The sequence below is a fragment of the Salvelinus fontinalis genome, chromosome 6, assembly GCF_029448725.1.
Source record: "Salvelinus fontinalis isolate EN_2023a chromosome 6, ASM2944872v1, whole genome shotgun sequence".
NCBI lineage: Eukaryota > Metazoa > Chordata > Actinopteri > Salmoniformes > Salmonidae > Salvelinus > Salvelinus fontinalis.
In genome coordinates, this window is record NC_074670.1 from 22843887 (window position 1) to 22870834 (window position 26948).

The 26948-nt window shown below is 43.7% G+C and overlaps 2 protein-coding genes across 2 annotated transcripts; one reads left to right on the forward strand and one right to left on the reverse strand.

The window, feature by feature from the left end:
• Positions 1-27: 27 nt before the first annotated feature.
• kpna5 (karyopherin alpha 5 (importin alpha 6)) lies at positions 28-9535 on the forward strand. Its single transcript, XM_055925512.1, has 14 exons — positions 28-136; positions 1343-1470; positions 1881-1982; positions 2487-2586; positions 2958-3052; positions 3278-3409; positions 3700-3788; positions 3967-4066; positions 4285-4448; positions 4528-4606; positions 4724-4849; positions 5709-5836; positions 6046-6224; positions 6805-9535. Exons 1-14 carry the CDS (start codon positions 133-135, stop codon positions 6990-6992), a joined length of 1614 nt encoding a protein of 537 aa, XP_055781487.1. The 5' UTR covers positions 28-132; the 3' UTR covers positions 6993-9535.
• An 11029-nt stretch (positions 9536-20564) lies between these two features.
• On the reverse strand, positions 20565-26185 carry LOC129856681 (G-protein coupled receptor family C group 6 member A-like). The gene is made up of 8 exons (XM_055924418.1): positions 25840-26185; positions 25337-25502; positions 25062-25196; positions 24095-24877; positions 23260-23472; positions 22534-22657; positions 22013-22317; positions 20565-21779 (listed from the first exon to the last, which is right to left on the reverse strand). Exons 1-8 carry the CDS (start codon positions 26034-26036, stop codon positions 20913-20915), a joined length of 2790 nt encoding a protein of 929 aa, XP_055780393.1. The 5' UTR covers positions 26037-26185; the 3' UTR covers positions 20565-20912.
• Positions 26186-26948: the final 763 nt, after the last annotated feature.

Consider the following 26948-nt stretch of genomic DNA (forward strand, 5'->3'; position numbering starts at 1 on the left):
CCAAGGAGGGTTACTGGGAAATTTTTAAGCGATACAAGACGCCATATTGCTCTCAGCTGGACTCGGGAGTTTGCGTGAAGGAAATAATAATACCTAGCTACACCTAGGCGTTTCTGACATCATTCATCTTAAATGGGTAAGAGCAATACAATCGTCACAACCTTTTTATTGTTGTTTTCTTTTTTTTATCACGAATTATCTGGTAATTTGGCATAACGATGGTTGCTAAACGAGGGGACAGGAGAGGGTGTAAAGGAGCTAACGTTAGCTAGCTATCTAGCTGGCTGTGTTATTAGCAAGAACAATCTCTTAAAAAGCTGTGGTTTGGGTCTAATGGCAGTTTTAACTACCGTTGCCTATTATAATTGGTTTTACAGCTGATTTAAGTATTATTTTGCTAACGATACGAATACGTTAGGTTTTTGAACACCATGTAATTTAATTAACACTAAAAAATGTTTAGCTAGGTAGCCAGCATGCTACTACTGGTTACTGTGTGCTAGGCCAGTGGCTCCCAACCTTTTTGGGTTATTGTACCGCCAACTGAATTTTGTTCTGCCAGGAGTACCCCTGAAGTACCCCATCATGTGCATTTTACCAGTAAGCCTAAGGTCTCGTGAGTCTTCTCAAGTACACCCTTTGGATAGGCCAGGTACCCCTCCCCAGGCCAGGGGTCCTACTAGGTAGTACCGCTGGTTTGGAACCACTGTACTAGGCCATACTGTACTACTAGCTAGAGAGGAACCCGGTTTCTTGCGATTTGGAGATATCCAGCCTGGAAGACGACTGATTCCCCCAGAAAATACAACAAACAATGTAAATATGACGCTGCAGCAAGACAGTGGTTAATGTTAGCTAACATTCATTAGCTGGCTGATGCGCATGTCATCTTTATCTAGCTAACTAGCTAGCCAGGAACGGCATTATTTGACTCGCTAGCTAACACAAAGATTACTAACAGCTGAGATCATCGAACGCTATTTTTGTTTTAGCTTGACTACTCTAACGTTGATGATATTATGATGACAGCGAGCGAGAAACATTTGGTATTGTGTTTCTTTGATCACCAGTCTTCTTCATCAGCTGTCAAACTGTCACCCAAACTGCTGTTTTCGTGTGAAGATGTGCATGGCAGGGTTTGTCTTCAAATCCCCTTTTGGCCAACAAATCCAAATTCACATCGAGAGTTATTTCATTTATTTGAATTTCCATTAAGCGCCTATGTTAACAACAACCTTAGCTAGCTAGTCAGTCAAGTTTGCCTGGTTGTGGCTGCTATGAATTCACAAGTTTGTATATTTGATTGTTTAGGATAACATTATGTTTATCCTTATTTCCCCAGACGAGATGGCAAGCCCAGGGAATGACCGAATGAAGAGTTACAAGAACAAAGCGCTGAACCCACAGGAGATGCGCCGGAGGAGAGAGGAGGAGGGGATCCAACTCCGCAAACAGAAGAGAGAAGAGCAGGTAGGGTGCTTCTAGTTCTTATGCCTGGACCACTGAATCAGCTACTCTCCATTTTTATTTATTTAACTAGGCAAGTCGGTTAAGAACAAATTCTTATTTACAATGACTGCCTAGGAACACTTTGTTAACTGCCTTGTTCAGAGGCAGAACGACAGATTTTTACCTTGTCAGCTCTGAGATTTGATCTAGCAACCTTTCGGTTACTGGCCAACGCTCTAACAACTAGGCTGCCTGCCGCGCGATTCTGTGGAGACAAACCTAATCTCATTCAATTTGACCATGTAAATGCCTTTTGAATGGTAAATCTTCTCCAGATATGAGTAATTTTTTTATTGGTCTGTTATAGTTATTTTTGGTTTGTTTGTGTTGTAGTGAGTCAGTGTCCTACTAACACTTACCTCTCCCCCCAGCTGTTCAAGAGGAGGAATGTGTGTGTGCCCTCGGGCGATGAGTCCATGTTGGAATGCCCTATCCAGGACCCTGACATCAGCTCCACTGCACCAGTCTCAGGTGTAAGTGACCATTACTCCAATTGTCACATTTTCTTACTCTTATGGTCTACACTCTGCACTGAGGGACAAGTTACCTGTTGAAAGACATTGCCTTTACTCCATAAAATAAGTAAAAATAATGTTGGGGAAAAAGAAGATTCTTAAACACATGTATTCTTAAACACAGTAACCATGTGTTTAAGAATCTTATTTTTCCCCAACATTCTTTTTGCTTATTTTATGGAGTAATGGCTTTGTCTTTCAACAGGTAACTAGTCCCTCAGTGCAGAGTGTAGACCATGTCTTTTCTCTTCAGTATCCAAACAAGGCAAGAGTTTTTGGTTTTCAAATCAATCTGTGATTAAAACTAGATGAAGGTCGTAAGTCCTAAGTGCACTTTACGTGATCAACCTGTCAGGTGTAGCACTACATCGCTTGCCCTGCAATATGTGTGTGTATTGTCAGAGTACATGGTTTTGTATGTCATTCACGTCTTTATGTATGTTGACTTGTGTGTGTGTGTAGGAAGGTGTCATAACTCCAGACATGATCCAGATGATCTTCTCTGAGGATCCAGACCAGCAGCTGATCGCCACACAGAAATTCAGGAAGTTACTCTCCAAAGGTCTGTGTGAATCATTCAATTCATAACACCCCCAATGGAGGGCTCATGCCACCTGTATTATCTAGGTTGCTTCCCCGATGGGACACAATTCCCTATTTAGTGCACTACTTTTGACCTGGGCACACTATATAGGGAATAGGGTTCCATTTGGGACAGACACATAGTTTGGTCTTGTATAGTATGTTTTCTCAAAAACAAAGATGGATTGTTCTTTCCAAATGCCTGCAAGTAATGCTTTTGTTGGAACTGATGCTATTCCTTCCACACCGTATTGGAATGTTTCAGCATCACATGTTTTCAGCCATGAACCAGGATGTATTTAAGCTAGTAGTGTGATGTCATTGTCATGCACTCTTCTCCCTCCTCATCAGAGCCCAACCCCCCCATCGATGAGGTCATCCTCACCCCAGGGGTCGTCAATAAGTTTGTGGAGTTTCTCAAGAGGAGTGAGAACTGCACTCTTCAGGTTGGTCAGGTGGCTGGGTTTCTGTCTGTCTGTTAGTTGGATGTGCTGGGAATTCTTGGTTTGGTCTTTTAGAAATCGTAAAATGTAAAAGACATAGCTAGTGAACTTTCCTCTGCCTCTTTATGACACTCAGTCAATCGTAACTCTTCAGCCTGTGTATCTGTCTATGAGGGCTTGTACTATGCTCCCCATGTGACCGTGGTGTGAAATGTGTTTGTGACACAGTTTGAGGCAGCCTGGGCCCTGACCAACATTGCATCTGGGACCTTCCTGCACACCAAGGTGGTTATCGAGACGGGAGCCGTACCCATCTTCATCGAGCTGCTCAACTCAGACTACGAGGACGTCCAGGAGCAGGTGACTGAACAGCCTGGGGCTGGGCAAGGCCCTGGGGGGGAGGCTAAAGCCCTTGAGGCAGGGTTGCAGCAGGATGGGACACTAACACATGGGTCACAGTGATAGCTAGTGATATGGTATGGCCCTCCAAGCCCAGCTCTATATGGTGCTGACGTTTGTGTGGAAATATGGCTCAGCTGCAGCACTGTATACTATGGCTCCTAGCTGCATGCAAATATAGCTGCACTGTTACAGAATGGCAATATGCATGGCTGCTGAGTTAGAGGTGATGAGTGATTGGTGTATTTCAGGCCGTGTGGGCCCTGGGGAACATCGCCGGGGACAACGCAGAGTGCAGAGACTACGTTCTCAACTGTGGCATCCTGCCCTCCTTACAACAGTACGTGTGTGTGCGCACACTTGGTTTTATCAATCTGTAGGCCCATGTCGTTTTAACAAGGAGAAGTAGAGTTTCATACCATTACCTAATATGTTGTATAATCCGATTAGTCAGGTTTAACAGTTTAATTGTGGTCAGAGAAACAAGGTGTACTAAAAACTGTTCTCTGCCCCCGCAGGCTGCTGGCTAAATCCAACCGTCTCACCACAACTAGGAATGCTGTATGGGCTCTGTCTAACCTGTGTAGAGGGAAGAACCCCCCTCCAGACTTCATCAAGGTAATAGGGTCTATTCCCACACTGCCCAATCAGAGGACAGTTCTAACAGTCCAACAGATCTCACCTGTCAAATGCACAAACCACTCTGGGATTTTGACTAATTTCTCTCAAAGCCATTCTCTTAGCAAAACTTAATGTTCTCCTTTCACCATTATCCCTCTTTCTGTCGTCTTCCTCCCCCTCGCTCTTTTCTTCTCTGCTCTCTCTCTCCTCCCCAGGTGTCTCCCTGTCTGAGTGTGCTGTCCAGGCTGCTGTTCAGTAGTGACCCAGACGTGTTGGCTGATGCCTGCTGGGCACTCTCCTACCTGTCTGACGGACCCAATGACAAGATACAGACCGTCATCGACTCTGGTGTCTGCCGCAGACTGGTGGAGCTACTCATGTAAGTACTGCTAGACACAAACCCACACAAGAAATCGAGATGTTGGTGCACACTGACTGGTGTTTTTGGTCTTCCCCAGGCACAGTGACTATAAGGTGGTCTCTCCTGCGCTGCGTGCTGTGGGAAACATAGTGACAGGAGATGACATTCAGACTCAGGTAGCACTCGTTTTTATTTTCTTGCTACCTCCCCAATGGCTTTGTCTCTCTTCACCCTGATGTGTGTGGAGTTTTGATCCTTCACATGGTCCTAGCTGTGTGTGTTGATTGTTCCAGGTGATTCTGAACTGCTCGGCATTGCCATGCCTATTACACCTGCTCAGCAGTCCCAAGGAGTCCATCAAGAAGGAGGCCTGCTGGACTGTGTCTAACATTACAGCTGGGAACAGAGCACAGATCCAGGTGTGTGTGTGTGTACCTGTGCTTGATGGTAGCACAGTGTTTTAAGTAGTTGTCTGAGGGCTTTTATCATTGAGTTATACACTGAGTGTACAGAACATTAAACACCTTCCTAATTTTGAGTTGCACCTCCTTTTGCCCTCAAAACAGCTGCAGTTCGTTGAGGCATGCACGCTACAAGGTGTCGAAAGTGTTCCACAGGGATGCTGGCCCATGTTGACTCCGTTGCGTCACACAGTTGTGTCAAGTTGGCTGGATGTCCTTTGGGTGTTGGACCATTCTTGATACACACGGGAAACTGTTCAGCGTGAAAAACCCAGCAACGTTGCAGTTGTTGACACAAACTGGTGCGCCTGGCACCTGCTAGAATACCCTGTTCAAAGGCACTTCAGGCTTTTGTCTTGCCTATACTTTTGCCCATCGTTTGTCTTGCCCATTCAATCCAGGGCTCAAGGCTTAAAAATCCTTCTTTATTGTGTCTCCTCCTCTTTAACAAGTGACATCAATAAGGGATCATAGCTTTCACCTGGTCAGTCTGTCATGGAAAGAGCAGGTGTTCATAATGTTTTGTACACTCTGTAGGTCACTTGCTAAAATGTCACAAGGTGCAGAGCGTTCAATTTGCCTCCTGGGGTCAAGGAGACCCCAAGCTCTGGAAAAATCATTGACAACTACATGCTGTTGTCAAGGGATTGTTGAAATAATGTTAACTATTTGGTTGTTATAGCATCCCCTTAAAAAATTACTTGCTTTATAACTCTGATAGAGCTGAATGTGGAATAATCTGAACTGTGTAGTTCTGGGGGGAGAGGGGGTGTGTATATAATGTCATCTCACTGTTCTATCTCTCCGTCTTGGTCAGACTGTGATAGATGCCAACATCTTCCCAGTGCTGATAGAGATTCTTCAGAAGGCAGAGTTCCGCACCAGGAAGGAAGCAGCGTGGGCTATAACCAACGCTACCTCTGGGGGCACTCCTGAGCAGATCAGGTAATAACGCGCGTCAAATTATTAAATAGAACCGGAGCATCATTTTGGAGACTTGTTGCTTACACCAAGAATTCATGAAATTAATGGGAGTAGTCTCATGCACGGCAAAGGTTTTGTCCCAGTGTAGCAGACCTGTATAACCATATCTGCTAAACCAAATTTAACAAATGTGAGTAAATGTAAATCTGTCTGTCTTGCTGTCCCTGTAGGTACCTGGTTAGTCTGAACACCATCAAGCCCATGTGTGACCTGCTGACAGTGATGGACAGTAAGATAGTGCAGGTGTCACTGAACGGCCTGGAGAACATCCTGAGACTGGGAGAGCAGGAGGCCAAGCAGAACGGCACCGGCATCAATCCTTACTGTGCCCTCATAGAGGAAGCCTATGGTATGTTCAACATACACACACACCATAAGAGAATGGGACAGGCATCAACCCTTAAATATACGCTCAATTCTGTTTCTCCACCTTTTCCTGAAATTGCACATTTCTCGTGGATTTATAAGGAATGCACTGACGTAAGGAGGCAGAGGGAACGATTGCACTCTTCAGGGAAAAGGAGAAATGTCATTAGGCTATGGATAATCACTTAGCCAGTGGATTGCACACACTGTTCCACTAGATGGCAGTAGAGATGTTGCTGTGATGTGATTAGTGTGATTAGGGTACTCTGTAGTTCTTATCTAATGAGATGCAAGGACGCATGCTGCCAAATTTAAACAGCCATTAGTTAGTGATTATGACTCAGTATTGTCATGTGAGTCACTAAGGCCTGATATTAATTTGTGTGCGTATGTGTATCCGCTGGCTTTTCTTACAAGCACTGATTTTAGCTTATGGCTGCTTTACTTGAGAGAGTTTTATTTGCAATGACTGTGTGGATGTCGTACCTACCTTCGTTGAATGCACTTGACTGTAAGTCACTCTGGATAATAACATCTGCTAAATGTAAAAATGTCCACGGCAGGTCTGGACAAGATAGAGTTCCTGCAGAGCCATGAGAATCAGGAGATCTACCAGAAGGCTTTTGACCTGATCGAGCACTACTTTGGTGTGGAGGAAGAGGACGCTAGCATCGCCCCGCAGGTGGACCAGAACCAAGGCCAGTTCATCTTCCAGCAGCAAGATGGGCCCATGGAGGGCTTCCAGCTTTAACCACACCCTGACCTTTGACCTTCACCCCTCTGAGTATCTACCCCCCCCCCCCGGGGGAGTCCAGTCTCCATAGGGCTGTTTAGACCTGAACTGATGACACTACCCCATCTCTCCTCTCTCACTGGACACACCTGCTCTACCTCTCTCTCCAAATCTTCCTGCAAGGCTAGCCTTGCCCTGCCACAGCACCCTATCTGGAAAGAGCGAGAGAGCGAGCACGAGAGAGAGAGCCTGACTGACTGAAAGACTGACTGAGGACAGCTCATTCTTAGTGTTTGAGGACAGCTCATTCGTTCTATTGTAGACAATACCGTCTGTGCAGTGGCAAGCCTAACATGGTAGGCATAGGAAAGAAAGAGTTGGCTAATATTTTGTCTTTCTCCCTAAAATGTTTTTATTTTTATTTTATAATTTCCTGTGATATTATTATTATTACGACACTGGTGTCTCAAACACCCTCCATATCTCCTTTTTAAATGTGAAACTACCTCTTCAGTCTTCAAAAAGAAAACAAAAGATATGAAGCATTTGACTGAGGATTCTCTGGATTTCCACAGATAGTCCAAGTAAAACTCCTATCCCAACTAGTGTCCTGAAGAGGTTTAGTGACTGTATCAGCTCATTTCCTAACTTCTTGTACCCTTTGACAAGAGCTCAGAGAACAGTTGGCTACAGACAGCCTACTGTTTTTGTTGGAGGATGTACATTGTGTCAAGATGATGATGATGTGTGTATTCCAGTGACATTATTATTTAAGTTGGAAAGCAGGTGGACATCTTTCGCTGGGGTCTCTCTTCAATGATAAAATTGACAATGGTTGACCTGGAGATTCCTAATCTTATTTATTCCGTTGAAATGTCTTTCAGTTCCTTGACCTTGGCTGCAATATTAACTTTAGAATAACATCAGAACACCAGTTGCATCGAACTGACTGCAGTAATGTAGATGCATTGTGTAGGGCAACACTGCATGTCACTTGCTGCGTTAGTCAGCATAGCGTTCAGCCAGGCTTATGCTTATCTGTAACAACGTTACGGTAGGATTGACACAACGTTAGGGCAACGTTGAGGAGTGTTCTGCTTGTGTGAGTGCTCCTTTATTGAAGCGCCGCCAGCCAGCCACAGTACAGGGCCAGACGGGTTAGGTTCAGTGACTAGTATCTGTTGTGTGATGCAGTGTCTGTCTGTAACAATCCCCAGGTGAATAAAAACACAGGCTCTCAGAGTTCTTTTGTAGTTGTTGTTTTTTCCCGTCATCTCACCATGAGTTATTATGATGTCATGACTTATTTGTTTTGCTGAAGTCTTTTTTTGTTTTATCGGTGGTGGTTAACCTTACATTGGACTTAACGCTATTGGACGTTGATATAAAATGCTCAGTTGAACTTGAGTGCTTTGTATATTATATATACATGTAAGAAAATATATGGGGGAAAAAATACCTACTAATTGGAAGGGGTGATTTATTAATTGCAGTATAATGTGTTTTCTGACTGAGATGCAATGTTGTACTTATTGTTGAGTCTTTGCACACGTACCTGTTGCTGCTTTATTCTGATATTTTGTTGGGTATGTGTTTGTCTCCTCTGGTTCCCCTCACCTTTACAACTGCTTCTGGAACATGTTTTGTTTAAAACTGCTTCTGGAACATGTTTTGTTTAAAACTGCTTCTGGAACATGTTTTGTTTAAAACTGCTTCTGGAACATGTTTTGTTTAAAACTGCTTCTGGAACATGTTTTGTTTAAAACTGCTTCTGGAACATGTTTTGTTTAAAACTGCTTCTGGAACATGTTTTGTTTAAAACTGCTTCTGGAACATGTTTTGTTTAAAACTGCTTCTGGAACATGTTTTGTTAAGGACTCCTTACATTTTTTTAAATAAAAAATGATATGAACTCTTGGTTGGTGAAGGAAACCCAACCTGGCTAAACTGAACTGCTGAGCCTTTATTAGTGTGTGACTACAAGTATTTCAGCATTCTACTTTTCTTTTAGTTTTAAACTCATCACTCCTGAAACCTGGCTCCTTACTTTTGGCATGTTAGTTTTTTTTACATTGATGCTGTATACATTTTGAGTACCTTATTAATTGATCCTAGGACTTGGAAATTATATATATTTACGTGAGATGGAAACAGTTTGTAGTGCTACATTTTGTCATGCACATAAAATTGTGTATAGTTTTCTAATATTTCTTATGTTTGTACGATTGGAGGATATATTATTTTTAGGTTGATTTATTTCTCCCCCATTTGGGAATTGTTTTGGCTTTGATACAGAGGCTAAAAGAACTGCTGTGGTATTCTGTCCAGAATCCCGTAGTTTAGGTGATTACCGTATCATGCCGCCATTGTGGTTCTGTTTCCTTTAATCCAATGGACCACAGAGGGCTGTGTGTGAAGCTGGACTAAACAGCTCCTCTCTGTGTTACTCATGGAGCTGTTGTCTGGCTCTACTTTGAGGGGTTCATGTGGAGTTGACTGTAAAATAATGAAGAATAAAGAAATACAATGATCTGTTACACAAGGCCTCTTGTCGACTGGAATATTGGGGATTTTGTCTTCAATTTGTTTTCATAGGAATTTGTCTGTTCAATTCTTATGAATGAAACACACACGACCTTACAATAGACCTTGTCTAGCCTGTTACAGTTCCTAAGGAAGACTAGTAGGGACTCTGACTGCAGCTGATTTTAGAAGTCTGGTCCTGGCCCTGTTATCAGAGCCTCTTTGCGGTAACAGTGCATACACTACATGGAGGCATTAGTCCTATGTGTGACTGCTGGAAGTACAGTGCCTTCAGAAAGTATTTACACCCCTTGAAGTGTTACACATTGAATTAAAAATTGATTAAATTGAGATTGTGTCACTGGCCTATACACTATACCCCATAATGTCAAAGTGGAATTATGTCTATAGAAATGTTTACAAATGAATAAAAAATGACAATCTGCAATGTCTTGAGTCAACTATTGAAATCCTTTTGTTCTGGCAAGCCTAAATAAGATCTGGAATACAACTTTGCTTAAGTCACAAGCATGGGCTCACTCTGTGTGAATTAATAGTGTTTAACAATATTTGTTAATCACTACCTTATCTTTGTACCCCACACATACAATTATCTGTAAGGTTCCTCATTCGAGCAGTGAATTTCAAACACAGATTCAACCTCAAAGACCAATTAGGTTTTCCAATGCCTTGCAAAGAACAGCACCTATTGGTTAATGGGTAAAATTAAGTAATTAATTACACTTTGGATGGTGTATCAATACACCCAGTCACCACAAAGATACAGGAGTCTTTCCTAACTCAGTTGCCAGAGATGAAGGAACCGCTCAGGCCAATGGTGACTTTAAAATAGCTACAAAGTTTAATGGCTGTGATAGGAGAAAACTGAGGATGGATCAACAACATTGTAGCTACTCAATAATACTAACCTAAATGACAGAGTGAAAATAAGGAAGCTTGTACAGAATAAAACTATTCCAAAACATGCATTCTGTTTGCGATAAGGCACTAAAATAAAACTACAAAAATGTTTGCAAAGAATTTCACTTTGTCCGTCATACAAAGCGTTATGTTTGGGGCAAATCCAACACAGCACATCACTAAGTACCACTCTTCATATTTTCAAGGTGGTTGTGGTTGCATCATGTTATGGGTATGCTTGTCATTGGTAATGACTAGGGAGTTCTTTTTTGGTAAAAAATAAACAGAATAGAGCTAAGCACAGGCAGATTACTAGATAAAAAAACGGGTTCACTCTGCTTTCCAACAGGCACTGGGAGACAAATTCACCTTTCAGCAGAGCAATAACCTAAAACACAAGGCCAAATATACACTGGAGTTGCTTACCAAGATGACATTGTTCCTGAGTGGCCCAGTTACAGTTTTGACTTATATCGGCTTGGGAATCTATGGTAACACTTGATAATGGCTGACTAGCAATGATCGACAACCAACTTGACAGCGCTTGAATAATTTAAAAAAAGTAATGTGCAAATATTGTACAATCCAGGTGTTTAAAGCTGTCAGAGACTTGCCCAAAAACACTCACACAGCTGTAATTGCTGCCAAAGGTGATTCTAACATGTATTGACTCCGGGGTGTGAATACTTATGTAAATTAGATACTTTTATCCATTATTAATTCAGGCTGTAACACAACAAAATGTGGAATAAGTCAAGGGGTATGAATAGTTTCTGAAGGCACGTATAACTCCAGACAGTTTCTGTATGTGGGCACTGTATATGCAGCTGATCCAGTTCCACCCCAGCTGATTCAAATAATCAACTAATCATCAAGCTGTTTAGTGTTAGGGCAAAAAACAAAATTAGCACCCCTCGGGGTCCCGAGGACCGAGTTTGGGAAACGCTGACCTAACGAAACCTCAGTGTGATTACAAGAAGAAACTAGTAGGAGTCTACCTGAGTGTGTCATACAGTACATCACAGGATTGGAGTCATCTACTGTAAAACAACAACAACAACTTCACATCACACCACCGTTTACCACAGCTAGACAGACACAGCTGCTGCGTCTCAAAATTACTCCCATCAAAGGAAGCTGTTGTTTATTGTATATTTTTCACATCATGATAGCAGGTCTACAGAGCTTGCATATGTTGCTCTGTAGTTCTAACTGTTGTGTTGCACACAAAACACCTAAACTCTCCCTATTTATAACTGTAAACAGTTTAATGCTACATTTTGTCAAGCACATCAAAAATTGTGTATAGTTTTCTAATATTTCTCATGTTTGTACGATTGGATGATATATTATTTTTATGTTTTAGGTTGATTTATTTCTCCCCCATTTGGGAATTGTTTTGGCTTTGATACAGGGGCTATAAGGACTGCTGTGGTATTCTGTCCAGAATCCCGTAGTTTAGGTGATTACCGTATCATGCCACCATTGTGGTTCTGTTTCCTTTATGCCATTGGACCACAAAGGGCTGTGTGTGAAGCTGGACTAAACAACTCCTCTCTGTGTTACTCATGGAGCTGTTGTCTGGCTCCACTATGAGGGGTTAATGTTGACGACTGTAAAATAATGAAAAATAAATACATAAATGATCTGTTACACATAAGACCTCTTGTCGGATGGAACTTAGTGCATTTTGTCTTCAGGACATCTGTGTATTCTTCTGCACAAAAGCGATGATGGTTTCGACAGAACTAGTTCAGTTCCTATGAAACACACACACACACACACACACACACACACACACACACACACACACACACACACACACACACACACACACACACACACACACACACACACACACACACACACACACACACACACACACACACACACACACACACACCACACACACCTAAAGACACTCTGTATGTGGGTGCCGTCTATGCAGCTGATCCATTTCTACCCCCCAGCCCTTTCACCTAACCCAACTACGAGAAGAAACCGGTAGAAGTCTACCTGAGAGCGTCATACATCACAGGATTGGAGACAACCACTGTAAAACAACAACGACAACTTCACTTCACACCACTGTTTACCATAGCTAGACAGACACAGACTGTGTCTCAAAATTGGTCCCGTCAAATGAAATAGTGTTGCTTATTGTATTTTTATGTTTGACCGTGGAAGCACATTTTTTGTTCACATCATGATAGCAGGTCTACAGCGCTTGCATATTTTGCCTTGTTGTTCTAATTGTTGTGATCCACATAAAAAACACCCAAACTATCCCTATTTATAGCACATTGTCACCTTTTCTCACTAACAAGTTGATTAGCAATCCAGAATCAGGATTGCTGTCATAGAATAGTAAAGTATAAACACTTTCAGTTAAAGCTGGCTCTTCCTGCTCAAGGGCGATTATTTCCTCAGAGTGTTCGTGACTAGGCATTCTAAGAGAAGAATTCCATCCACATCCTATTTCAGTGTAGTATTTGTCCAATGTCAGTTAACCGGAATTGAGTTTATGGTCTGTTGAGATAGGTTCAAAGTGTGAGAATGGTCTAAGCTGAGTTTCTGTGGAACTCTTTCTGACTAATATTTAGCTGTTATATACTTAGTGAGGGTTTCATCTGAATTGATTAGGACACCCATTCTTGATAAAGATATTCTTGACAGAGATCCTGGTTTCATTTTGATGCTGCCTGTAACCTCAAGGCTTCTTTCTACAAGACACAATCCCGAGGGACACCTGTTACCCTCTCTGTACTCTACCAACTCTCTTTCTCCCTCTCTTGCTCTCTTTCTACATCCCTTCTCTCTCTCCCTCTCACTGTCTCTCTCTTCATGGTGTTATTGTGTCATAACCAGACATGCAGGTTCAGAATGGGGAATTCTCAGAGTAGAAACTACATGACAGTAGATTTGCCAGAAGCTATCATCTTACGCTAGCAGACTGACGACAATGAGCTGCTATTATCCATGGTAAACCAACCCTCTCCTCCCATATTAGACAATGAGTATATTGTTTTTACCTTGTACCTCTGAATGGTACATACATATGGTTACTATTTCTTATTCAAATACATTGGCTTGTGATGTATCTTTGTATCTGTGTGAATCTATGAATGTCTGTTGGTTTGCATGCAGGTTTGCATCAACACACAGAGACATGTACAAGGCTCTCCCTCGCCCTCCATTTATCAGGAATCAAGGTAAGACCCAAGTGCAGACTGTGTGAAGTAACAATGTTTATTGTAACCACAGAGGCAGACAAACGACAGGTCAAGGCAGGCAGGGGTTGATAATCCAGAGCAGAGGCCAAGGTACAGGACGGCAGGCAGGCTCAAGGTCAGGTCAGGCAGAGGTCGGTAATCCAGAGGTGGAGCAAAGGTCAGGACGGCAGGCAGGTTCAGGGTCAGAGACAGGCAGTGGTCAGGCGGGCTGGTACAGTGTCAGGACAGGCAAAGGTCAAAAATCAGGAGGATGAGAAAAAGAGAGACTAAGGAAAAACAGGAGCTGAGACAAACCGCTGGTAGGCGTGAACAAACAAGACAAACTGGCAACAGACAGACAGAAAACACAGGTATAAAGACACAGGGGATAATGGGGAAGATGGGTGATACCTGAAGGGGGGTGGAGACAAGCACAAGGACAGGTGAAACAGATCACGGCGTGAAACCATTTGGAAAATCTGACCATAACTCAATCCTCCTGATTCCTGCTTACAAGCAAAAACTAAAGCAGGAAGTACCAGTGACTTGCTCATTACGGAAGTGGTCAGATGACGCAGATGCTAAGCTACAGTACTGTTTTGCTAGCACAGACTGGAATATGTTCCGGGATTCTTCCGATGGCATTGAGAAGAACACCACATCAGTCACTGGCTTCATCAATAAGTGCATCGATGACGTCGTCCCCACAGTGACCATATGTACATACCCCAACCAAAAGCCATGGATTACAGGCCACATCCGCACTGAGCTAAAGGGTAGAGCTGCCACTTTCAGGCCTCAATACAGGACTAAGATTGAATCGTACTACACCGGCTCCGACGCTCGTCGGAAGTGGCAGGGCTTGCAAACTATTACAGACTACAAAGGGAAGCACAGGCGCGAGCTTCCCAGTTACACGAGCCTACCAGATGAGCTAAATGACTTCTATGCTCGCTTCTAGGCAAGTAACACTAAAGCATGCATGAGAGCATCAGCTGTTCTGGAGGACTGTGTGATCACGCTCTCCGTAGCCGATTTGAGTAAGACCTTTAAACAGGTCAACATTCACATGGCCACAGGGCCAGACGGATTACCAGGATGTGTATTCCGAGCATGCGTTGACCAACTTCACTGACATTTTCAACCTGTCCCTGACCGAGTCTGTAATACCAATATGTTTCAAGGAGACCATCTTTGTCCCTGTGGCCAAGAACACCAAGGTAACCTGCCTAAATGACTACCGACCTGTAGCACCCACGTCTGTAGCCATGAAGTTCTCTGAAAGGCTGTTCATGGCTCACATCAACACCATTATCCCAGAAATCCTAGACCCACTCCAATTTGCATACCGCCCCAACAGATCCACAGGTGATGCAATCTCTATTGCACTCAACACTGCCCTTTCCCACCTGGACAAAAGGAACACCTATGTGAGAATGCTTTTCATTGACTACAGCTCAGCGTTCAACACCATAATGCCGTCTAAGCTCATCACTAAGCTAAGGACCCTGGGACTAAACACCTCCCTATGCAACTGGATCCTTGACTTCCTGAAGGGCCTCCCCCAGGTGGTAAGGGTAGGTAACACCACAACTGCCATGCTGATCCTCAACACGGGGCCCCTCAGGGGTGTGTGCTCAGTCCCCTCCTGTACTACAGGAAAAGGAGGACCAAGTACGCCCCCATTCTCATCGACAGGGCTGAAGTGGAGCAGGTTGAAAGCTTCAAATCCTTTGGTGTCCACATCACCAATGAACTATCATGGTCCAAACACACCATGACAGTCGTGAAGAGGGCACGCAACGCCTATTCCTCCTCAGGAGACTGAAAATATTTGGCATGGGTACTCAGATCCTCAAAAAGTTATACAGCTGCACCATCAAGAGCATCCTGACTGGTTGCATCACCGCCTGGTATGGCAACTGCTCGGCCTCCGATCACAAGGCACGACAGAGTGTAGTTCGTACGGCCCAGTACATCCTTGGGGCCAAGCTTCCTGACATCCAGGACCTATATACTAGGCGGTGTCAGACCAAAGCCCAAAACATGGTCAAAGACTCCAGTCACCCAAGTCATAGACTGTTCTCTCTGCTACCGCACGGCAAGCGGTACTGGAGCGCCAAGTCTAGGACCAAAAGGATCCTTAACAGCTTCTACCCCCAAGCCATAAGACTGCTGAAAAATTAATCAAATGGCCACTGGGCTATTTACATTGAACCCTGGGCTATTTACATTGAACCCCCCCCCCCCCCCCTCAGGACACTGCTGCTACTCACTGTTTATTATCTGTGCATAGTCACTTTACAAATTACCTCAACTAACCTGTACCCCCACACATTGACTTGGTACCTTGGTACCGTATATTTTATTTGACCTTTATTTAACTAGGCAAGTCAGTTTAAGAACAAATTCTTATTTACAATGACGGCCTAGGAACAGTGGGTTAACTGCCTTGTTCAGGGGCAGAACGACAGATTTTTACCTTGTCAGCTTGGGGATTCAATCTTGCAACCTTTCGGTTACTAGTCCAACACTCTAGCTACTAGGCTACCTGCCGCGTTATTGTTATGTAACTATCTTGTGTTACTTTTGTTTTTTCATTAGTTTATTTAGTAAATATTTTCTTAACTCTATTTCTTGAACCGCATTGTTGGTTAAGGGCTAGTAAGTAAGCATTTCACAGTAAGGTCTACCCCGTTGTATTCGGCGCATGTGACAAATAAAATTTGATTTGATTTGATTTGGGCCTATCCGTTTGCACAGAAATGTGCTCTCCGGTCTGCAAACGGCTCCTTTACCACAAAAACATAGTGACGTAGACTAGAGATGCTGTTCAGCTAGTCTCGAACAGCTGTGACTAGGGTCTGGTTTCAATAACAGACTCTTTGGGCATAGGGGAATTATGTCACTACCTAATTCACTACCTTATCCGCTTGAATAAATTAGTAGCTAGCAAGATAGAGATCACAGAGTCATTTTAATAAGTGCATTTTGCAAGGAGCTAGTTTGGATCAACTACTTTCACTAAAACCACTGTAAAGGTTTTGCCTGAAAACTTTGGTTTCCAATAACTCTGTTCTGGCATGTCTACCTTGTGATTTGTTAGGAGAGTTGTCTGTCTGAAGACAACCCACACAAGATTTTCTTTTCCCTCATCAAAGTTGCCAAAAATAGTTTGTGATTGAAACTAGACCCTAGTCTCTGCTGTTGCATAGGGTCAGGTTTCTGACTGTTCAGCAGCAGAGCAGCAGCCCAGAGTTCATTCATGGTATATTCTACTACTGTCAAAGGACTTTTGAGCTTTGAAGGACAGGGCTCCAGAATATGGAGGGAAGAGCTCAGTGTATATACATTTACTACAAGCACATGTGTTTGGGCTCTAGGAAAATGCCAGCAGCACTCTGACTCTCTCTCACTCTCTTTCTTCCCGTGTCACTGTGCCATTAGGCCAGCAGCCTAAATAGACAGCATATGTGTGCTCATCAGGTGAGCAGACAGTGAGAAGAAGCAGATACGGTGACAAGATGTCAACAGACACAGAGAGAAAAGTTACACCTGCTTAAATGGGTAAATACAGTGCATTTGGAAAGTATTCAGACCCCACATTTTTGTTACTTTAATACATTTTTTGCCCTCATCAATCTACACACAGTACCCCATGATGACCAAGCAAACACAGGCTTTTAGACATTTTTTCAAATCTATTCAAAATAAAAAACAGAAATACCATATTTACGTAAATATTTAGACCCTTTGCTATGATACTTGAAATTGAGCTCAGGTGCATCCTGTTTCCATTGATCATCCTTGATGTTTCTACAACTTAATTGGAGTCCATTTGTGGTAAATTCAATTGATTGGGCATGATTTGGAAAGGCACACACCTGTCAATATAAGGTCCAACAGTTGACAGTGCATGTCAGAGCAAAAACCAAGCAATGAGGTTGAAGGAATTTGTAGAGCTCCGAGACAGGATTTTGTCAAGGCACAGATCTGGGGAAGGGTAACATTTAAAATAAAAAAATGTCTGCAGCATTGAAGGTCACCACGAACACAATGGCCTCCATCATTTTTAAATGGAAGAAGTTTGGAACCACCAAGGTGTAACGCTCGTCGTTAGGTGGAAGAGAGGAGGACCAAATCGCAGCGTGGTACGTTTCCATATTTATTGGAACACTTATAAACCCGAACAAAACAATAAACAGAATGAAACCAACGACGCTACAGACCTGAACATGTGAACCTAGTGAAAACAAAGAACGCAATGAACAGGAACAATCACCCATAAACAAACAGTGAACACAGCCTACCTAAATATGGTTCCCAATCAGAGACAACGTAAAACACCTGCCTCTGATTGAGAACCATATCAGGCCAATCAGACACACCTAAACCAATGAGACACAAAACATAGAATATACCCACCTAGCTCACGTCCTGACCAACTAAACAAAGACTAAACAAAGGAAATAAGGTCAGGAACGTGACACAAGGCCCTTCCTAGAGCTGGCCGACCGGCCAAACAACATTCTTATCCATTGCTTGCTAGCCAAATACGAATAACTTAGAGTCACGTCTAAAAGTGCACCAAGAATATCAACAAAGTAGCTGCATTTGAATTTGAAAGGTTGTTGTTTAGTGACATTTATTTGGATACATCCACAACAATGAACTAATGAAGCGCGATTTTGTCTTGCAAAGCAAATGTGCTCACTCGTCAGGACACTGTGGTTCAGAGGAGCTAGCCAACAACACAGCTAACACAATCACTTCAAACTGAAGCTGGAAAGACAGCAAACTAGCTCCACTTCGTTTTGTTTGACTTTTTATCAGCAAGGTTAACAAATCTCCGCTGTTGAAAACTAAATGTTAGTCTAAAATAAATGTGAGATAATGTCTAGATGCTTTTTATAGTGGATATCAAGTTTATAAATTGCTTGGCTGGGCTGATGAGATAGTGGATTGCGCAGTCAGATGGAACAGACTAAATCGGCATTTTAATGTAATAGATTTAGTCTGTGGTAACTTGTGGAATAGACACCAGCTGGAATGTGGTTTTAACCAACCAACATTCAGGATTAGACCCACCTGTTGTTTAATATCTCATGTGTATCCTGCTGGATCAGCTCCAAGAAAAATGCTGTTTACTGTACACATCGCGTACAGAAACTGCCTATTTAGGGATCCAACACACGACATGACAGTATGCCCATAGCAAATTTCAACATCCCCCATGATTTTTACAGTTAGAACATTTCACATTAATGTGGGTTTAGACACCATATGCAGTTCACAAATAAATCAGCCCTGTATACCATAGAAAATTAACCAATAGAAATATTGATAGATAAACACAGGGGCTTTTCACTGGGGACGGGGGGTCCCCTTCACATTCTGAAATTGCATTCCCCCCCAGTTTTATAATTGGAATGTAATACAAAACCAAACAACAGTGTGCTTTAGGACCATGCGGATGCCTCCAAGCGGTCGGGTGGGCTGTTTGGAGTGTTAATTCGTCTGGATAAAAAAATATACACAACCGGTCAAAGGTTTTCGAATAGCTACTCATTCAAGGGTTTTTCTTTATTTGTACTATTTTCTACATTGTAGCTATGAAATAACACATATGGAATTATGTAGTCACCAAAAAAGTGTCAAACAAATCAAAATATATTTTATATTTAAGATTATTCAAAGTAGCCACCCTTTGCTTGATGACAGCTTTGCACACTCTTGGTATTCTCTCAACCAGGTTCAACTGGAATGCTTTTCCATAAGTCTTGAAGGAGTTCCCACATATGTCATCTGATGCAGCACTCCATCACTCTCCTTCTTGGTAAAATAGCCCTTACACAGCCTGGAGGTGTGTTGGGTCATTGTTCTGTTGAAAAACAAATGACAGTCCCACTAATCCCAAACCAGATGGGATGGCGTATCGCTGCAGAATGCTGTGGTAGCCATGCAGGTTAAGTGTGCCTTCAATTCTAAATAAATCACTGACAGTGTCATCAGCAAAGCACCCCCACACCATCACATCTCCTCCCCCATGCTTTACATTGGGAAATACATATGCTGAGATCATCTGTTCACCCACACTATGTTTCACAAAGACATGGCGGTTGGAACCAAAAATCTCCAATTTGGACTCCAGACCAAATGACAAATTTCCACCAGTCTAATGTCCATTGTTCATGTTCTTGGCTCAAGCAAGTCTCTTCTTATTACTTGTGTCCTGTAGTAGTGGTTTCTTTGTAGCAATTCGACCAAGAAGGCCTGATTCATACAGTCTCATCTGAACAGTTGATGTTGAGATGTGTCTGTTACTTGAACTGTGTGAACATTTATTTGGGATGCAATTTCTGAGGCTGGTAACTCTAATGAACTTCTCCTCTGCAGCAGAGGTAACTCTGGGTCTTCCTTTCCTATGGCGGTCCTCATGAGAGCCAGTTTCATCATAGCGCTTGATGGTTTTTGCGACTGCACTTGAAGAAACTTTCAAATTCTTGAAATGTTCCATGTTGACTGACCTTCATGTCTTAAAGTAATGATGGACTGTCGTTTCTCTTTGCTTATTTGAGCTGTTCTTGCCATAATATGGACTTGGTCTTTTACCAAATAGAGCTATCTTCTGTATAGCCCTCCTACCTTGTCACAACACAACTGATTGGCTCAAACGCATTGAGAAGGAAACAAATTCCACAAATTAACTTTTAACAAGGCACATCTGTTAATTGAAATGCATTCCAGGTGACTACCTCATGAAGCTGGTTGAGAGAATGCCAAGCGTGTGCAAATCTGTCATCAAGGCAAAGGGTGGCTATTTAAAGAATCTCAAATATAAAATGTTTTGTTTAACACTTTTTTGGTTACTTCATGATTCCATATGTGCTATTTCATAATGTTGATGTCTTCACTGTTATTCTACAATGTAGAGAACAGTAAAAATAAAGAAAAACCGTTGAATGAGTAGTTGTTTGAAAACTTTTGACCGGGAGTGCATATATATATATATTATGACCCCCCCATTTATAAAACCAAAGTTGCGGCCCTGGATAAACATGACACTGTATGACAGAATTTTAGCCTGTTTATCATGTCCATATCAGTGTCAAATAAAGTGTTACCTAAATTGCCTTGAATGTAAAATCCACAACCCACTTGGGCAAAAAACATGCCAGTAGACTAAGCAAAATGGGAACAGTCACACCAAAGAGAAAATCACAGAGACTCACTGTGTGATGAACCGTAAGACGTACAAATTCCAGACAGTGGTCCACTCCACTCATAGGCTCATGCTTCTCCTCAGACGATGTGGTCGAGTCAGCTGACCTGTGAAAAACACTCCATGGTCTACTACGGTGCAATGGGTTGCAGGGTCAATGCTCTGAATGTCCTGGCCAACGCACCAACAGTTCTGAGGTGCTGTGGGTTCTATTGGTGTAGTAGACATGAAGAAGGAAGGTGAACTGATGGAATAAGAGTTACTGATGCACTTCCCTTCTGTCTGAGAGACTGAAGTCTCAGAGGCAGAGCTAGAGACAGTAATGCCCTTTCTGGAATACTCATACACGTTCTTCATGAAGGCACTCTTGGTATTGTGCTCCTTCTTGAAGAGGATGACGTAGCACTTGGGGAAGAAATGACAGCTGAGGACGCCATAGTTGGAGATGAGGATGACCACCATCTCCACCGCTGGCAGGTACTTCCCCGAGGTGGTCACATAGACAGGCACGAACATGACCCAGGACATGAGGTAGAGGAGCATGCTGAAGGTGATGAACCTGGCCTCGTTGTACTTCTGTGGCAGCTTGCGGCCTTTAAACGCACAGGCGAAACAGACAAGCGCCAGGACAGCGATGTAGCCCAGCATCACGCCAAACGCCACGTGGGAGCCCTCGTCACACTCGGCCAGCACAGTGGTGGCGAAGACGGTGGCCTTCTCCCGGGGGCTCTGCAGGACCAGCCACAGGGTGCAGGTGAGGACCTGTAGGGCCACGCAGAGACAGATGATGGCATAGGGTTGGTAGAGGCGGCGGAGAACGTCCTTCAGGTCAGGGTTGAGCTGGAAGGCCAGCAGGATCTTCAGGGACTTGACCAGGATGCAGGAAACACACAGGGTGAAGCTGAGTCCAAACAGCACCTGACGCACCTTGACAATGAGATGAGAAGAGATGAGACAATGAGACAGAGCCCTATTCTCTCTTTGTATTTAAATTTGCTTTCCGTTTACAAACTAAATTCCTTACCACAAAGGTACAAAAGGTTCAGAACAATACACACACAATAAACCATGAATTTACAAAATAACACTGGTACATTCAGACAACGTCACAGAACCCTGCATTACAGCAGTGTTTCCCAAAGTGTGTGTACCATACATACCTTACACTGTAGGCTGCTGGGATGTCCTACAAAGAACACAGCACTAACAAAACTTCCCACTAGGGAGAGCAGGATGATCTGGGAGAGAGGCCCCCCGGCAGCCTTCACAACGGGGGTCTGTTGATGGTGTAGGAAGAGCGCCCCCACCAGGAGAACGAGGACGATGCCCAGGGCCGAGAGCGCCAGCAGCACCACTGCGAAACTATCCTGCCAGGAGAAGAACTCCAGGGTCTTATGGGTACACCCAGAGCTCCCTCCCAGGGACCACTCTGTCTTTGTGTCACAAGAGAGACACTGGTCCATGTCTGGAGAGGAGGGTTGGAAGGGAGGATAGTACTTGAACAACTGTTTAGCATTTAGAAATATGTGTGTTGTTGCCTAGTACTAACTTTTTGGATAAGGACAGTGTTGGGAAATCTTAGAAATGGAGGAAGATTGTGTGAACAACAGGGCAACTTCAGTTTACTGAGGAGAGTTAGAGTACACTGGTGTGTATAGAGAGACAGTACAGGAGAACTAACCAGTGTTGTTGGAGTAGTGGTTCTCAGTGCAGTTGATGCATTCATAGCAGCAGGTGTGCCGACCCTCAGCAGTCTTCTTGAACTCCCCAGGTTCACAGCTAGCTGAGCACACAGACACCACATCCTGCACCGGGATACAATGCACTAATTTAAATGGATGACCCAAGAAAACTGTGACTGAAATCTATTAATAGTAGCATTCAAACAAGGCTTTATATGTACGGCCAGTTTCCTGGACACAGTTTAACCTAGCTCTCGATTTAAAACCATGTTCAATAGACCAGGTGTATTCAAAGTATTCAACCAATATGCTCTGGTAATTATGAGTTTTGTGTTTTTGTTTTGTTTTTAGATCATCACTGAGACCCAACAAAAATGTGTGATAACAGACAGGTGCTCCAAGTGTGTGGAAGGTATGTGGTTTTCAATTTCAAACAATCCCCATTGTTTCATTAAGTAGGGGTTATTTAAAATCCATCTTTACTTGTTGTAGTTTGGCTGAGAAGTCTCTCAAACAGGTATGTTTAGTTTTCTTTCGTCACTTTGAGGAAGAAAAAGTAGATTGTTTGTGTTTGTGTCTCTCTATGTCAAGTGGGATAGGTTAATATGGATGTGTACTTGAACCTCTGTGTGGCAGCCTAGAAAACAGACTAAAGGAGAGTGAGACCTAACCTTAACCCTAACCCTAACCTTAACCCTAACCCTAACCCTCAACCTAACCCTTACCCTCAGGTTAGTGATATTTTTGGTGTTTCCGCTGGTGTAGCTGAAGCTGATGTTGATTGGATGGTACTCAGCTACAACGTCATGGACGTTGATGACCCCTCTCGCAGACCTCCACAGTGTTACATCATAGCCCATGTTGATGTCTCCTTTCTGGTCAAACGTGTAGCTTTTCCCCTCCAGCTCAAACTGACTGCCTCTCAGGGCTTCAAGCACCTGAAATGCAAGTTCTCATACCATAGACCCAAGCCATTTCCAAAATACACTGAGTATACAAAACATTAAGAACACCTGCTCTTTTCATGACATCGACTGACCAGATGGAATCCAGATTAAAGCTGTGATTGCTTATTCATGTCACTTGTTAAATCCACTTCAATCAGTGTAGATGAAGGTGAGTAGATAGGTTAAAAAAGGATTTTTAAGACTTGAGATAATTGAGACATGGATTGTGTATATGTGCTATTAAGTGCCTTTGAACGGGATATGGTAGTATGTGCCAGGTGTCAAGAACTGCAATGTTTCTGGGTATTTCACGCTCAACAGTTTCCTGTGTGTATCAAGAGTGGTCCACCACCCAATGGACATCCAACCAACTTGACACAACTGTGGGAAGCATTGGAGTCAACAGGGGCCAGTATCACAGTAGACCACTTTTGACACCTTGTAGAGTCCATGCCCTGATAAATTTAGGCTTTTCTGAGGGCAAAAGTGGGGGTGCGGCTCAATATTAGGAAGGTGTTCCTCATGTTTGGTATATTCAGTGTATATTAGATGAGATACAGTATATAATTAAAGTTTGATGTGCTGTAGACATGAGGAATTGTGTATTAGCTACCTGCCAGGGTTGGACAGTGCCTGGTGTCTTGCAGTCCTTTTTGCTGCAGATATTAGCCACTGCATGGGCGATGGCACTGACAGCCATCTCCACGTTGAAGACTACGTTCACATAGCTGTTGTTTAACAGAATCTCTGCTGCGGCTGTGGAGGAGGACACAACCTTGGGGTCTCCCGACCCATTTGTCAGGGAGTAGAACTCCTTTAGGAAGGAGTTGTTTCCTATGATATCATTGCTGTCACTCAGATTCATCAGGTAGTGATGGAAAGGAGCCAGGTTCCCTCTTTTGAAGGTGAAGCCCACCACATGACCAATATCTGGGAGGTCCATCTTTCCCAGGACCTCCTTGGACGAGGACCAGCTGTCACTGGCCACCCACACCCTCTCTCCCAGCCCCGACCCCAGACTCCTCAGCTCCTGGTATAGGTACATCATCTGAGTAGGCTTGGCGAATGACACTACCACCTTGACATTGGGGTTCCGGCGGAGGGTGGCGGCGGCTTGTCTGACTGCTGATTCACCGCCAGGACTGGTTAGCGAATTAGGGAGGATCTCCTTGAAGGCCACACAGATCCCTGAGGCGGTTGCCTGGGAGACGAAGCTGTCCAGGGCAGAACGGCCGTAGTCTCCATCCGTTGTGACCACGCCCACCCAGGTCCATTTGCTGTCGCTAAGCAACTGGACCATGGCCTGTGTCTGGTACAGGTCGCTAGGTACGGTCCTCAGGAAAGTAGGGAAACGGTTCTTGTCACTCAGGATGATGGCGGTGGAGGCGTAACTGATCTGTGATGATTCGAAGAGAGAATGAATTTCCGTCTACATTGTGTTGGAGTGATTTTGTCATTCATCTGTATCATCATTGCTGTCTATTTAATTTATTCAACACAACTCAGGTCTTTATTATTTAATCAACCCTGTTGTTACTGTCCATCAGTCGTCACTCTGTGGGTGGGTTTTGGCTGCTTACTTGAGGGATGAGCTTTAGGTTGAGTTGCCGGGCAACGGAGATGGAAATCTCAGAGGAAGAGGCCCCAATGACGGCCATGATCAGCGGGGAAGAGTTAGAGGTGTTGGCCCCTCCCCCACAGTCTGTGGTAGGCTCCTGTGAAGTAAAGAATGTACACCATTTAAATGAGATGCTGGCTAATGGAAGATAAACTATACAAATGAAAAACAGGTCACACACTCATCTATACTTGCTGTGGATTGATTTGACCAACGTTTCGGCTAAAGAGCTTTTACCTGTGTGAAGTCAGCTGAGGCCCTCAGAGCGGTGGTGACATCAGAGCAGGAGTCGTGGATACGATACCCCAGAGAGATCCCTAGTGCAGTCAGGACAGGGGATCTGTTGGCCGACTCTACAGCGTGGATCATAGCCAATGCCTGGGTGAACCCGTCCATGTTGAACCTGTGTGTGTGTGTGTGTGTGTGTGTGTGTGTGTGTGTGTGTGTGTGTGTGTGTGTGTGTGTGTGTGTGTGTGTGTGTGTGTGTGTGTGTGTGTGTGTGTGTGTGTGTGTGTGTGTGTGTGTGTGTGTGTGTGTGTGTGTGTGGGTGGGGGGGTTTGTGAAAGGTACATAAGGCGTGGTTGGATCATCACACTGTCTGTGGTCATCCTGTCAGAGTAAATCAACTCTCACGAACACTTAATCATACATGCGGACAGAATCACACACACCCCACAGAGAGGGAGAGAGAGAATCTTCGGGATTATCTTTACAACACCCAATCTTATCTTGGCACTCACCTGACACACTGTGATGCATGGGGTGCTGAGAGGTTGGCTGATTCCTCTACTCCCTCATGGATGGCAAACAGCCCTCCAATGATGATATCTCCTGGTGCTGTAGCTCCTGGTGCTTTGAAGTCTCCCACTTTGGCATTGCCTGTCTCCAACAAGGACAGGATGACTAACAGGTGGAGAACATCACCCATGGGTTCCATCACGTCTCTCTGGTGGTACTGTCCAATTCTCAATTTCGCTGTCTCTCCTTTGGAGTTTCTCTCACACACTCCCGCTCTCCCCCCGACTGTGTCTGTCCGTCTCTCTCTCTCTCTCTCACTGCCTCCGTCTCTCCCTCTCTCACTGCCTCCGTCTCTCTTTCTCTCTTTGTCTCTCACTCTGTAAGCTCCTCTAGCAGACTGACACAGTGACCTGTCAGTATCTTCAGTAAAAACACACCTGTTGCTTCCTCCTAATCTCATCTAATGTCTGCATAACCCTGCCCCCTCCCAGCCCAGGCTAATATCTCTGACAGACATCCACACTGACTGACTCACCTTCTTTCAGCTAAAGATGACAGACAGAAAAGTCACACAAATGTAAGTCACAGCTGATCTCTATCTGAAGTACAATATAAACATTTCTTGTTGAAGGTGAAAGACCTTGTTGACTCACCTCTTTTCCCGGAAACGTTCTCACAATACCGAAGTGTTTTTTTTAGCACTTGGATCTTTTAACACTTGGATAACACTTACAGTGCATTCAGAAAGTATTCAGAACCCCTTGACTTTTTCCACATTTTGTTACGTTACAGCCTTATTCTGAAATTAATTAAACGTTTTTTTTCCCTCATCAATTTTATTTATTTATTTATTTTACTGTTATTTTACCAGGTAAGTTGACTGAGAACACGTTCTCATTTGCAGCAACGACCTGGGGAATAGTTACAGGGGAGAGGAGGGGGATGAATGAGCCAATTGTAAACTGGGGATTATTAGGTGACCATGATGGTTTGAGGGCCAGATTGGGAATTTAGCCAGGACACCGGGGTTAACACCCCTACTCTTACGATAAGTGCCATGGGATCTTTAATGACCTCAGAGAGTCAGGACACCCGTTTAACGTCCCATCCG

Bases quoted from the DNA above. Each gene is read 5' to 3' on its own strand.
- kpna5 (XM_055925512.1), top strand. The intron at 1,471-1,880 runs GTAGGGTGCTTC...CTCTCCCCCCAG, and splicing joins AACAGAAGAGAGAAGAGCAG to CTGTTCAAGAGGAGGAATGT. The intron at 3,789-3,966 runs GTACGTGTGTGT...CTGCCCCCGCAG, and splicing joins ATCCTGCCCTCCTTACAACA to GCTGCTGGCTAAATCCAACC.
- LOC129856681 (XM_055924418.1), bottom strand. From the start codon at position 26,036: ATGGAACCCATGGGTGATGTTCTCCACCTGTTAGTCATCCTGTCCTTG. The intron at 25,503-25,839 runs GTGAGTGCCAAG...ACACACACACAG, and splicing joins CATGCATCACAGTGTGTCAG to GTTCAACATGGACGGGTTCA. The intron at 22,318-22,533 runs GTTAGTTCTCCT...CCTCCTCTCCAG, and splicing joins CCACTACTCCAACAACACTG to ACATGGACCAGTGTCTCTCT.